At 44.0% G+C, this 12,507-nt stretch overlaps 1 protein-coding gene across 3 annotated transcripts in view; it reads left to right on the top strand.

Moving 5' to 3' along the window:
• ADAMTSL3 (ADAMTS like 3) overlaps positions 1-10,948 on the top strand; it is a 285,673-nt gene extending 274,725 nt beyond the window's left edge. For 2 of the 3 annotated variants that reach the window (XM_082198243.1, XM_082198244.1), the window contains 3 exons: positions 473-582; positions 5,726-5,940; positions 6,372-10,948. In XM_082198243.1, coding sequence (XP_082054369.1) covers positions 473-582; positions 5,726-5,940; positions 6,372-6,502 — 456 coding nt within the window. In that variant the 3' untranslated portion in view covers positions 6,503-10,948. The remainder of the gene's footprint in view (positions 1-472; positions 583-5,725; positions 5,941-6,371) is intronic. The other variant, XR_014213399.1, reaches the window with a different exon arrangement.
• Positions 10,949-12,507: the final 1,559 nt, after the last annotated feature.

The raw sequence follows: 12,507 nt of genomic DNA on the forward strand, positions 1-12,507 counted from the left end.
CAAGACGAATGCCTCGCAAGACGGAAAACCCGCTAGACGAAAGGGTTTTCTGTTTTGGAGGTGCTTCGCAAAACGAATTTCCTATGGGCTTGCTTCGCAAGACGAAAATGTCTTGCGAGTTCCTGCGGTTTTTTTCCCCTTTCCCCCCCTTTTTCCCAAGCCGCTAAGCCGCTTATCAGCTGATCCGCTAAGCCGCTTATCAGCTGATCCGCTAAGCCGCTTAACAGCTGATCCGCTAAGCCGCTTATCAGCTAAGCCGCTAAGCCGTTAAACCGCTAATGGGCTTGCTTCGCAAGACGGAAAAACCGCAAAATGAAGAGACTCGCGGAACGGATTCTTTTCATCTTGCGAGGCACCACTGTACCAGCCCCAATGGGTACCTGCCACACAAGGTTTAACTATTTGCATCTTGTACCGGAAGGTGCAGATCTCCATGTCTCTGACTGGTGTTGTTTATCCCCTTCCTTTTCAGTGCACAGGCCAATGCACAGGTCGCGGAGTAGGCTTGCAGCATCGCCTTGTTCAGTGTCAGCACTGGAACGGATCCGTGGTATCGAACTCACTGTGCGATGAAACGAGCAGGTACAGTTGCCATCTGATAGGAATAGCCCTTTACCACTTTTAACACTTCCAGCAGATGTTGCGACACACATTATTTTTAACAGATGCTGCTGGGAAGTTCTGGGTCAATGGCTGCCTCATCTTGCCACCCTTGCACAGCCCCTTTGATGTTTAGTTAGGTTATGGCTGCTTGCCATAACTACCACTCCTAAATCAGAATTGGAGCCTTTTCTTCTTCTTCTGTTAGCAGCAGGCTGTCCTGCAAGAGCTGAAGTAATGACAGAAGCTGGAAATTTCATTTCATTCCACTTTCAATTTGTATACCACCTTTCTATATTACTATGCAGCAACAAAATATACAACAAAGAACACACACCTTACAATAATCTGATGCAATACAAAAAGTTGTAATAAAGCCATAATAAAACATAACTTTATAATGGAACACCTTATATCAATAAAGTAATATTCAGTAATCTATTAGGATATATTAGTACAGTCAGGGATGCGGGTGGCGCTGTGGGTTAAACCACAAAGCCTAGAACTTGCCAATCAGAAGGTCGCGGTTCGAATCCCCGTGACGGGGTGAGCTCCCGTTGCTCGGTCCCTGCCCCTGCCAACTTGGCAGTTCGAAAGCATGTCAGAGTGCAAGTAGATAAATAGGTACCACTCCGGCGGGAAGGTAAACAGCGTTTCCATTCAGTGCTCTGGTTCACCAGAAGTGGCTTAGTCATGCTGGCCACATGACCTGGAAGCTGTACGCCGGCTCCCTCGGCCAATAAAGCGAGATGAGCGCCACAACCCCAGAGTCGGCCACGACTGGACCTAATGGTCAGGGCACCCTTTACCTTTACCTTGATTCTCAAACTTAATCCATTCTGGGAGTCCGTTCGACTCCTGAAACCATTTGAAAACGAAGGTGCTGCTTCCAGTTGGCTGCAGGAGCTTCCTGCACTCAGTCGGAATCCACGTCAGGTGTTCAGCTTCCGAAAAAAACGTTCACAAAGCGGAACACTTACTTCTGGGTTTGCGGTATTCAGGAGCCAATTTGTCCAACAACTAAGCCCTTTGCGACCCAAGGTACCACTGTACACAATAAAATTAGCTCTCAAAACATCAGTAATTAAACAGAAATCTGAGACTGGAAGGCCAAATGCAGCCCCCAGGCATCTCTTTCTGATCCTGGGATTCTCCCCAGACCACATCCCTCACTGCCCTTGCTTCACACCTTCCTTGAGTGTTTCTGCCAGGCTGGGATATGTCATTGAACTCATAGCTCTCTCCTGCCTAGAAGTGGAATAGAGGGAGTGTAGAAATGTGCCGACTGTACAAGTTCTTTGTTTTGCCTACTTTCACCTCTGGTTCTGCCCATCACTGGAATGTGGTCCTCAGAAGGCTGACCAGAAGTGAATGTGGCCAACAGACTGCATTCTGACATGCCTGAAGGCAAGTATAGCTGTTTTCTTGGCTCTCCATCCTCCTGGCATCTGCTGGGATGACATACGGCTCTTGCCCAACATCTCTCAGAGTGCGGCTATCTCCAGAACCGCAGGGTACAGTCAAGTTTTTTCCAGCTTGGCAGAGCTGATTCTAGCCAGGCTCTTTGTAGTTCTTCACTGGCCGTCCAAAGTAGACCTGGTCAACAGCAGAAGGACTGTGGACGTTCTCCTGTGATTTGGCTGCCAATGTTACTGCAGAGGTAAGCAGACTTGCAGGGAAATTGTAAAAGTGGAGACAGAACATCTGACACACTTAAATGTAAATTTAGAAATTTAAGAGCATTCCGGTTTACCGAGGCATTTGATGGCAGGAGGCACTGTTCCCTGGCAGCTCTGTGATCACTTGTTTTCGTTTTTAAAAGAAAGTAAGTTTTATTGTTGTTGTGTTTGCTGCTCTGAGCTTGTTTGGGAGGAATAAACCGTCACCACCAGGCCAGTTTATTTTTGGATCTAGTGAGGAGCAGTGCTTGAGAAACCTCATGATACATTCGGGGGTAAGAAGGAGGACAAAGGATTGCCTGCTTGGCCACCAGTGGCTGAACCATTGCAGTTTTCCATCTTAGTCATCCCAGGGAGATAACAAGGCGCCCTGCCTAGCTGTGGGCGTGGGCTTGCATGTTCTCTGCCCCCAGGGCAAATCGTGGCAAGCCAGGTAAAGTTAAAGCTACCCCTGACCATTAGGTCCAGTTGCGGACGACTCTAGGGTTGCGACGCTCATCTCGCTCTATAGGCCAAGGGAGCCAGTGTTTGTCTGCAGACAGTTTTCCTGGGTCAAGTGGCCAGCATGACTAAGCCGCTTCTGGCAAACCAGAACAGCGCATGGAAATGCCGTTTACCTTCTACTCACACTTTGAGGTGCTTTCAAACTGCTAGGTTGGCAGGAGCAGGGACCGAGCAACGGGAGCTCAAACCGTTGCAGAGATTTGAACCGCCAACCTTCTGATCAGCAAGTCCTAAACCACAGAGCCACCCACGTCCCTATGGCAAGCCAGGTAGGGCAAGTCAAAAGCCAGGAATTGTTTTTTTTTTTTTTTATAAAATTTTTATTGGTTTTACAAAAGTTTTTATAACAAACAAACATAAAACAAACAAACAAACAAACAAACAAATATAATTTCATAATGTCCTTTCATAGACTTCTTTCCTCGGACTTCCCCATACCTCCCCTTTCTGCATCCTCATGTCCAAATTTTATAGCAACTTATAAATGTTTTTTCCCATCCTAATTCATCATAGTCCTTTCTTAATCTAATCTTATATTACTGCAACCCTTTCTCTCTATAAAATCTCGACATTCTAAACTTCATCAAGTTTATAATAGTCCTTAAGATAAATCTTAAATTTCTTCCAGTCTTCTTCCGCAGTCTCCTTTCCCTGGTCACGAATTCTGCTCGTCATTTCCGCCAATGTCATATAGTCAATCACTTTCATCTGCCATTCTTCCAGGGTGGGTAAATCTTGTGTCTTCCAATACTTTGCGATCAGTATTCTTGCTGCTGTTGTTGCATACATAAAAAAAGTTCTATCCTTTTTTGGCACCAATTGGCCGACAATGCCCAAGAGAAAGGCCTCTGGTTTCTTAAGGAAGGTATATTTAAATACCTTTTTCATTTCATTATATATCATCTCCCAGAAAACCTTAATCTTCGGGCATGTCCACCAAAGATGATAAAAAGTACCTTCAGTTTCCTTACATTTCCAACATTTGTTATCAGGCAAATGGTAAATTTTTGCTAGCTTAACTGGGGTCATGTACCACCTATAGACCATTTTCATCACATTTTCCTTTAAAGCACTACATGCCGTAAATTTAATACCGGTGTTCCACAACCTTTCCCAGTCAGCAGACATAATATTATGACCAATGTCCTGTGCCCACTTAATCATAACTGATTTAACTGTTTCGTCTTGTGTATTCCATTTCAACAGCAAGTTATACATTCTTGACAAATTCTTAGTATTGGGTTCTAACAATTCTGTCTCAAGTTTTGATTTTTCCACCTGGAAGCCAATTTTCCTGTCTTGTTTAAAAACCTCCATTATTTGATAATAGTGGAGCCAATCTTGTACTTTGGGTTTTAGTTTTTCATGGCTCTTTAATTTCAGTTTCTCTCCATCCTGTTCTAGAATCTCACAATACTTTGGCCATCCGACCTCCATATTGACTTTCTTGTGGGCCTTAGCCTCTAAGGGTGACAACCATCTAGGGGTTTTGTTTTCCAACAGATCTTTATATCTCATCCAAACATTAAACAACGCTTTCCTTACAATGTGATTTTTAAAGGCACTATGCACTTTGATTTTGTCATACCATAGATATGCATGCCAGCCAAATGCGTTATTGAAACCTTCTAAATCCAAGATATCTGTATTCTCGAGGAGCATCCACTCTTTCAGCCAGCAGAATGCTGCTGCTTCATAGTACAATTTTAAGTCCGGCAGGGCAAATCCCCCTCTTTCTTTTGCATCTGTTAATATTTTATATTTTATTCTGGGCTTTTTGCCCTGCCAGACAAATTTCGCAATGTCTTTCTGCCACCTCTTGAAACAGTCCATCTTGTCAATAATCTGCAAAGTTTGAAATAAAAATAACATTCTAGGCAATACATTCATCTTAATCACTGCAATTCGGCCTAACATTGACAATCTCAAATTTGACCATATTTCTAGATCTTTTTTAATTTCTGACCAACATTTTTCATAGTTGTCCTTATACAAATTCAAGTTTTTAGATGTTAAATTAACCCCTAGATATTTCACCTTCTTAACCACCATCAGACCTGTCTCTTCTTGAAACCAAAAGCCAGGAATTGTGCCCCTCTTGCTACACCAGCTGAGTAGATGCTACTGCTCTCCTATGAAAATTCGCTTGACCCCAATACCCTCTGTATTTAACATGGAGAAAGATGGGGATTGGGGTAAATGTCAAAGTTTGCCCAACGACACAGTAGGATTTATTGTTTGTAGTGGGGTTGTGGCAGAAATAAAATAAAACTCCAGGCTATGGATTATCTATTTGCACATTTTTACCCTACCCTTCAACCAAAAAGGCTTTTGAGAGAATAATAATAATAATAATAATAATAATAATAATAATAATAATAATTTATTATTTATACCCCGCCCATCTGGCTGGGTTTCCCCAGCCACTCTGGGCGGCTTCCAAAAGAATATTAAAATACTGTGATACAACAAACATTAAAAGCTTCCCTAAACAGGGCTGCCTTCAGATGTCTTCTAAAAGTCTGGTAGAAGTTCCTGCCTGGAGTTTTTAGGAGACCCCGTTTGCCTCAAAGAGATGCATTTCCCAGACCAGTTTAACAAGCAATCCCTCTTCCCAGGGAACTATGGGATTTGTAGTTCCATGAGGGGAACAGGCCGCTGCCGCCACAGTCTGCCACCTGAGTCACTTTTGCTCAGCATGGCCCATGATAGGACTGCCCCAACTGAAAGGGGAATTCTACCATTGACAGCTCAGAACCAGAGTGGTGGTTGTGAGACTGAATTTCACATATTGACCTGGAACTATGCAGAGGATTATTTTGCCTGTAGGGTTCTAGTACGTTTGTAGTGACGTTACGTCCTAAATAACATCGACCATCGGATTCAGTCTCAAACAACATTTTATTGGGGGCTTTTCTCCCACCTACCCCACCTTTCTGCAGGCCATTGATGAGAAGAAACTGCTCTACAGACAAATGTGACGTGTATTGGAGGGCAGGCCCTTGGCGACCGTGCACAGTAGATTGTGGAAGTGGATTCCAATCACGGCAAGTCAGCTGCATACACAGGAGGAATAAGAGGCCTGTAGGAGATCCGTCGTGCTCCTGGAGGAAGAGACCAGTGTCCTGGAAACACTGCAATGTCACTTCTTGTGACAGTATGTAAACATTTATTTTCATTTTTGAACTCTCCGGTCGCTTGTGGCAATTGCATGTAGACAGTGGCGCTGAACTCTTAGTTCCGTAATGAACATGATAAGCCGTCAACCAAACCCCACCCTCCCATACAATGCAATGGTGCGACATTGGCGTGCCCCAGTTCAGCAAAGGGTTTGATTCTGAAGAACTAACATGCAAAACAACTCCCAAGATAGGCTCAAGTTAGTACAACGGACTGGACCCCTGGCCGTTGAATGCATCTCGTTCAGAGCAGCCTGCAGATTATCCTGCCCATAGTGTTGTTGTGCAAGACCTGAGAGGGAAGGAGGAAGGATGTGAACATTATCTAGGTCTCCCATTCGCATTTGCCCGAGATGAGATGCTGTAACTGCCCCTTTTCACGCTTGTTGCATTTCAATGTATTTTTCAGAAGGCGAATGCAAGGATACAACTCACTACTGTACATTTGTAAAGCAGCTAAAATTATGCATGATAGACATCTACAAACAAAGGTGTTGTCAGTCATGTGAAGAGCAATACCCTTCTGTGGGAAGTTCGTGATGTCGCAGTGAAGATATCGCGTGAAGAGAATGTTGTTTCAATCCAGTCTGCTCTGGACAATATAGACAATCAACCAAGAACACGTGGTGGGGAAGGGGAAATGGATGAATAGAACATGCTATGGATAGTCCAGGCAGGGTTTTCCATTTTCTCTCCTCGACTCCTTCCCACCGGGCAATAGCTCTGTTGCAACTTAAGCTTTAATGGTGTTGGAAACATCAGTTTTAATGGGGTTGCAAGTGATTCATTGGCTATCAAGTAATGCTCCCTGCCTCATAAAGACACTTCGAGTTTAGCGATTGTTTACAACTATTCCAAAAATACTGAAATGCAGCAACAACTCATATCTGCTTGTTGCCTTTCTGGTTTGATCCACATCAGTACAATTCTCAAAGTATATGGATTCAGCCATCTGTAGCTGTAATATTTCCCCCCAGAGGCTGCATTTCCTTAGTATTTGAGAAAAGGACATTGTCACAGGTCTTGTTTTATTGAGATTAGCTGTCGAACGGATCCCCATTTTGCTTTCCTTCCTTCCTTTAAGCGCCTGCAGTAAAAGGCAATGTACCTGACATGATGGTTTTCAGACCTGCTATGGGATTGTTTTCTAATCGACGAGGCGTCATTTGGGGCGGGGGGGGGGCGGATTCCCCAAACGTCTGCTTCAGCCTTGCGGGAATGTGATCAAAGCCAGGGCATGATTCATTGAATGTGAAAACTGGATGCAAGAGGGTTTCTACATGGGAGCTTGGAATTTGCGTTTGGGGTCTGAGAAGTTTCCGCTTCTGCTTGGTCAGATGAGAAATGAGAGTGGTTCTCTGAGCCAAGGGTGCCTGTCAGGGTGGATTGCCCTTGAAGAAACCTTCAATATACTTTTCCAGTCATTGGAAAGAAAGAAAAAAGGAGGGGACCAAACAAAACAGAAAGAGCTGTTCTTCATTGAGACAGACATATGTTAAGTATCAGTTTCAATTTGTTTCCATTCATCCTGACTATCATACATTTAGTGATTGCATGCTAGTAAATTCGCAAAACTACAACCTCAAGTAGCTCTTTTCTGCCGTGCAAATTATGTGTGCAAAGCCTGCCAAGAAGCCAGTTTTTGATTCTCAAAAAAATACAAACAATATGGAAATATAAATAAATGCAGCCACATTCGAAATAATGTATACCATTCTGGCCGGCCCGTTTCAAAAAGGAAAATTTGGAGCTGGGAAAAGTACCATGGGGTGGGGAAGCACAAATGATCAAGAGGTCAAAATATTTTTCTTATGAAGGCTTAAAGGCCCTTAATTTAGAAAAGGGTGGGGGACAACAAGGCTGCAATCCTAACCCCACTTAACTGGGAGTAAGCCCCATTCAACTCCATAGGAATGACTTCTGAGTAGACAATATATTTATTGAGCAGCACTGTAAGAGGAACATGGCAGAAGAGAGCTAGGTAACTTGGTGGCCTCCTGATGTTGCACTGCAACTCCCATCATTGGACATACTGGTCGCTGCTGATGGGAACTGGAGTCCAGCAACTGGGGGGGCGGTACCACATTGCCTACCCACCCCCCAAATGCTTATAAAATTATGCAAAGTGGATAAACAGAAGGTTCACATGTCTTTCTCCCATAATATTAGAATTCAGTGTGTCCCACTGAAATTGATTGACATTATTTTAGGACAGGAAAGAAGCACTGCATCACACAACGCAGAATTCACCCATGGAATTTGCGGTCCGCTGGCTTATGTGAGGTGATAAGGCAAATTCACGGCACAAAGTGATTAGACAAAGTCATGGCGGAGGAGATGCATAATGGACCAGGAAAGGGGATGAGGGGAGTGCTTCCTCAGGACTGACATTGCCTGCCAGTACAGCTGATGGTGCTTCCTTGCTCTGGCAAATGAATAATGTGGCTTTCAGGATTGTGACAGATTGGCAGAGAGGGGGGTGAAAATCAAAGGCTGGGTACTTCATTCCTTTCCTTTGACAAGGTTCCTTCTTCACCCTAGCAGTTTAAATGGTGAAACTTTGTTTGCTTATTTTTGTATTTCTGATGGTAAGTTAAAAGTTGCATTTTGACTGACTATAGATCTCTTGGTAAGCGCCAGCGTCTTTTGCAAGTGAAACCTGTGCACTCAATATTAAGTGTCACTGAATTCAGTGTAGCTTACTTCTTTGCAGTCCTGCCACCAGGCTGATCGGGGATGTAAACCTAGGTCTCCCCCATCAAATTACAACACGCTAACCTCTACCCTCCCACCCCACCCTTTGCTTGCTCACTGTTCTATGATTGTCAGCTGACCCAAATCAATTTGGTATTATACTGCTCTTTGGGAGTTGCATATAATGAAGGCAGCTGTGTGCATTTTGAGACTCTCCTTTGAGAGGTTAGGTAAGGAGGCTGTTGTGATGAGCTCCCTGTGGCGATGACACAGGGTCCCCGGACGTTTGACGGTCTATTGATCCCTGTGCCACCACTGTGATTGCTTCCCCGCTGCCACCAACCCATTTCACTTGGGTACACATGGAGTCCAGACAGTTGTTAAAATTAAACCAAATAAACAAGTTTATTTTATAAGCTTTAACAAGTTTATGATTTCAGATAATTTTTCTTGTCAGTTTCTTAATCTTAGTTTCTTTACCAGCCTATACCTTCCTAATAACTTCTGATTATCCCAACTGTCTATCTGACTCCTCTTAACAGATTCTCTCACATCAGACTATCCCAACCCACAGACTTATCCTCCCTCTCTCTTCTCTAACACACGACTGACTCCTTAATAACTCTAACTCCTCCCCTTGGGTTCCCACTTGCCAATCACTTCACACTCATTTAACCCTTTCCTTATGACCCAGCATGATGTCACCTAGGAGGGCAAACGCCACACTCCCCTCACTTCAAAAATTTGCCATTGCACCACTGGTGCATGGAAGGCACTGTAGAACCTTCAGGCTCAGAGGCAGTGTACAGCACATGACACAGAGAACTGAACAGCACGGTGCCTTTGTGCCCTGCTTGAAAGTAGCCAGGAGGTATTTGACTGGTCACTAAGCAGAATGCAAGATAGAGGATAGCCTCCATCAGGGCTCTTTTGATACTGTTAAGCCTCTAGTAGAAAAAGAAAATGTTTTTGCTGTTTTCAGTTTCAACTGGCTTGCTTTTTATTTGCAACTCCTGTGCGTAAATGCCCAAAGGCAAATTTGGTTGAACTGGGCCCTCTGCTGATGGGCCAGAAAATAAACAGCAGAGATTTTGTTTCTGTTCCGAGGCTGTTAGAGGAAAAATGAAAGCGCCATGGTTTGGGTTTTGCCTCACTGCTAATTAAACTAATGCTGCTGTACAGAAAACCTTTCACGTGGGTAACCGTGGTTTTTGCTGACAGCAAGAAAAGCGATATATACCCACTCACTGTAATGATATGGAGGCTAAACACCTTGGGCCAATTAGCAGTCAGTAGAATCAAGAGGTAAAGTTTTCCCAGGTGGGAGAATTGCATATTTGAATGTTCAAAATGCTGGGGAGGAGGACGGGGAAAACCCCTGCAGATAGTAGCCTGGGTTCTGCAACATGGTAGGCCAAACTTTTTTTAGCAGAACTTTTTTTACCAGAACTGCACAAACATGGTGGCTCTGAGAGAGGAGCTTGCAAGAAATGGGTGAGCATCTCAGTTTCAGTTTCTCTTATTTTTCCAAGTTCAGTTTTCCACATTTCTGCATTTGTTTGCATTTTTTTAAAAAAAACCACCCTCATGAAAATTCATGAGTGTTTTAGTGCAGATTTCTCCCAACTGACACGTTTTCTGTTAATTTCAGTAATGTGTGCATTTTTATGGATTCTTTACCCCAGTGTGGTGTGTATTTTTTTGTACACATTATTAAGCTGGAGACCTGCGCTGCAAAATTCAGAGAAGTGCAAGTTTTTAAGGATGGCTGTGTTAGTTTTACCACTTGATTCTACCCGTATAAACTGTCCCTTTTGACACACTGGTGTCAGCAGGAGTGCAGAGAGCCTGCACTTAACTTTAAAATGATTAACTTTGGCTGCCCAAGCTTTTTAAATCAGCCATGGGTCTTGTTTGTTTATACCATTTTTAAATTAAAACATGTAATATACTTTTGTATATATTTATTACCTGATCTAAAAGTGCAATATTTTTTGTACAGTGTGTAATAAAGATTTTGGAACTTTTTTTCTTGTTTACTGAAGTTTACCAAATGTTTTTATGTTGTATTTAATATTTGTAAAGAATGAACTGCTAGCATCTCTGTTTTGCTAGTACTTTTGGTTATAAATGCATGTCCTAGGGAAGCATAGCTGTGGGTGATGGTTGCAGCAGATGGATACGGTCCTCTGTAGCCGATTCCACTGTTGCTACATTAACCAAAGATGTCTAATATTATTTGTTCACTGCCTTAACTTTGGTATTCACAAAAATAAACACTCCTTTTGGCTATCCCAGTTGCTTTTACTATATGGAAATGGTTTGTCAGTGGCATTTTTCAGATTCTTTATGAAGTGCATTGTTAAAACTATGGAATGTGCTCCCAACTTGGATGCATAGCTGTCAACTTACAGATTTGAAAATAAGGGACCAGTAGCCTCGAAAATAAGGGATCCGCAGCCAAAATAAGGGATTTTAGTCAACCAGCTGAAATACGAAGTTAAAAGGGACCAGATAATTTGGGAGAGCAGCGGCGGTTTTTAGCCCTTCGTTTCCAGAGGTTGCTGCTCAAGACACCAGCTGATGAAACACTGCAATTAAATAACTACAAGCAGCAACCACTTTTCATGCAAAACGAAGTCCAGGCTACCAAGATGCCTCTGCAGTTCTGTATCTTTTCTCTTGCGCACCATCTGCAGTTCTCAGCTCCATCAGGCAGGGCAGGAGGAAGGGGGGGAAATAGCGCCCGAAGTAAACCCGCAGATCAGACTATCTATGCTAGTCTACCACTACAAATCTATGGGATAAGCGCTTGCGGTCCTTCCTCCGCTTTCCCCCTCTATGGTTAGCCCTTGGAACACCTGCCTCCTCCTCCTCCTCTCTCTGAACTGCTTTCTCTATGGTTGCCCTCGCTCTCCTCTCAAGGCTCCTCATTCCCGGCGGGGAGGGGCTCCCGGGGGCCGAGGCTGGTGAGAGGAGGCCGGAGGGGGGCGGGCCGGGCAGCCAAGCAACACAGTTGGAGCCTCTCTCCTCCCTGGCCGGCAGGGAGGGAAGGAGAGGAGCTGCTTCCTTTGAAACCTGGAAAATTTAAGGGACATCATCAATAAGGGACAGCAGCGGGACACGGCGCTGGGATAAGGGAGCTTCCCGCCAAATAAGGGACGGTTGACAGCTATGCTTGGATGGCTTCAGAAGATTAGACAAATCAATGGAGGACAATGGTTACTGGTCATGATGGCTAAACTCAGCTTCCACAGGCAGAAGCAGTATTGGCTCTGAATATCAGTTGCTAGAAATCACAGGGGGGAGAGAGCTCTGGCGCTTAGGTCCTGCTTGCAGGCTTCCTCTGGGCACCTGGTTGGCCACGGTGAGAACAGGATGGTGGGACGAAATGGGCCATTGGGCTGATCTAGCAGGCTCTTCTTATGTCCTTGACAGGGTGGGCAGAGCAGGCAAGTACCCAAACCAGACATTGATTTCAAAGCAGCATCAAATCCCATCCAGGACAACATCATAGGAAGCCCCCTCAAAAGACTCCTTGCCAGCCAGTTCAGCTGCATAAATCCACATTTCTGATCTGTTTCCTGCCTCTATTCTAACCGCTGAACTGGTTCTCTCATGCTCACGCCCAGGGAGCTGAATGTGTTGAGCTGGCACCCTTGGCAAGAATTTGCATTTGAAGGAAATTGAGGAAACATAGAGGACTATCAGAGTCTCTAGATCTGCAACACTCACTGATGTCGGGTGGAAAACTTAGCAAAATGGAATCTTTCCCAGATATTTTTGTAGCGCTTAATTTTTCTGCAGGAATTTTTGTGTTTTGTATGTTAGTAATAATTCAAGAATAGCAA

This window comes from Podarcis vaucheri, assembly GCF_965113315.1.
Source record: "Podarcis vaucheri genome assembly, chromosome: 14".
In the NCBI taxonomy this organism is placed as follows: domain Eukaryota; kingdom Metazoa; phylum Chordata; class Lepidosauria; order Squamata; family Lacertidae; genus Podarcis; species Podarcis vaucheri.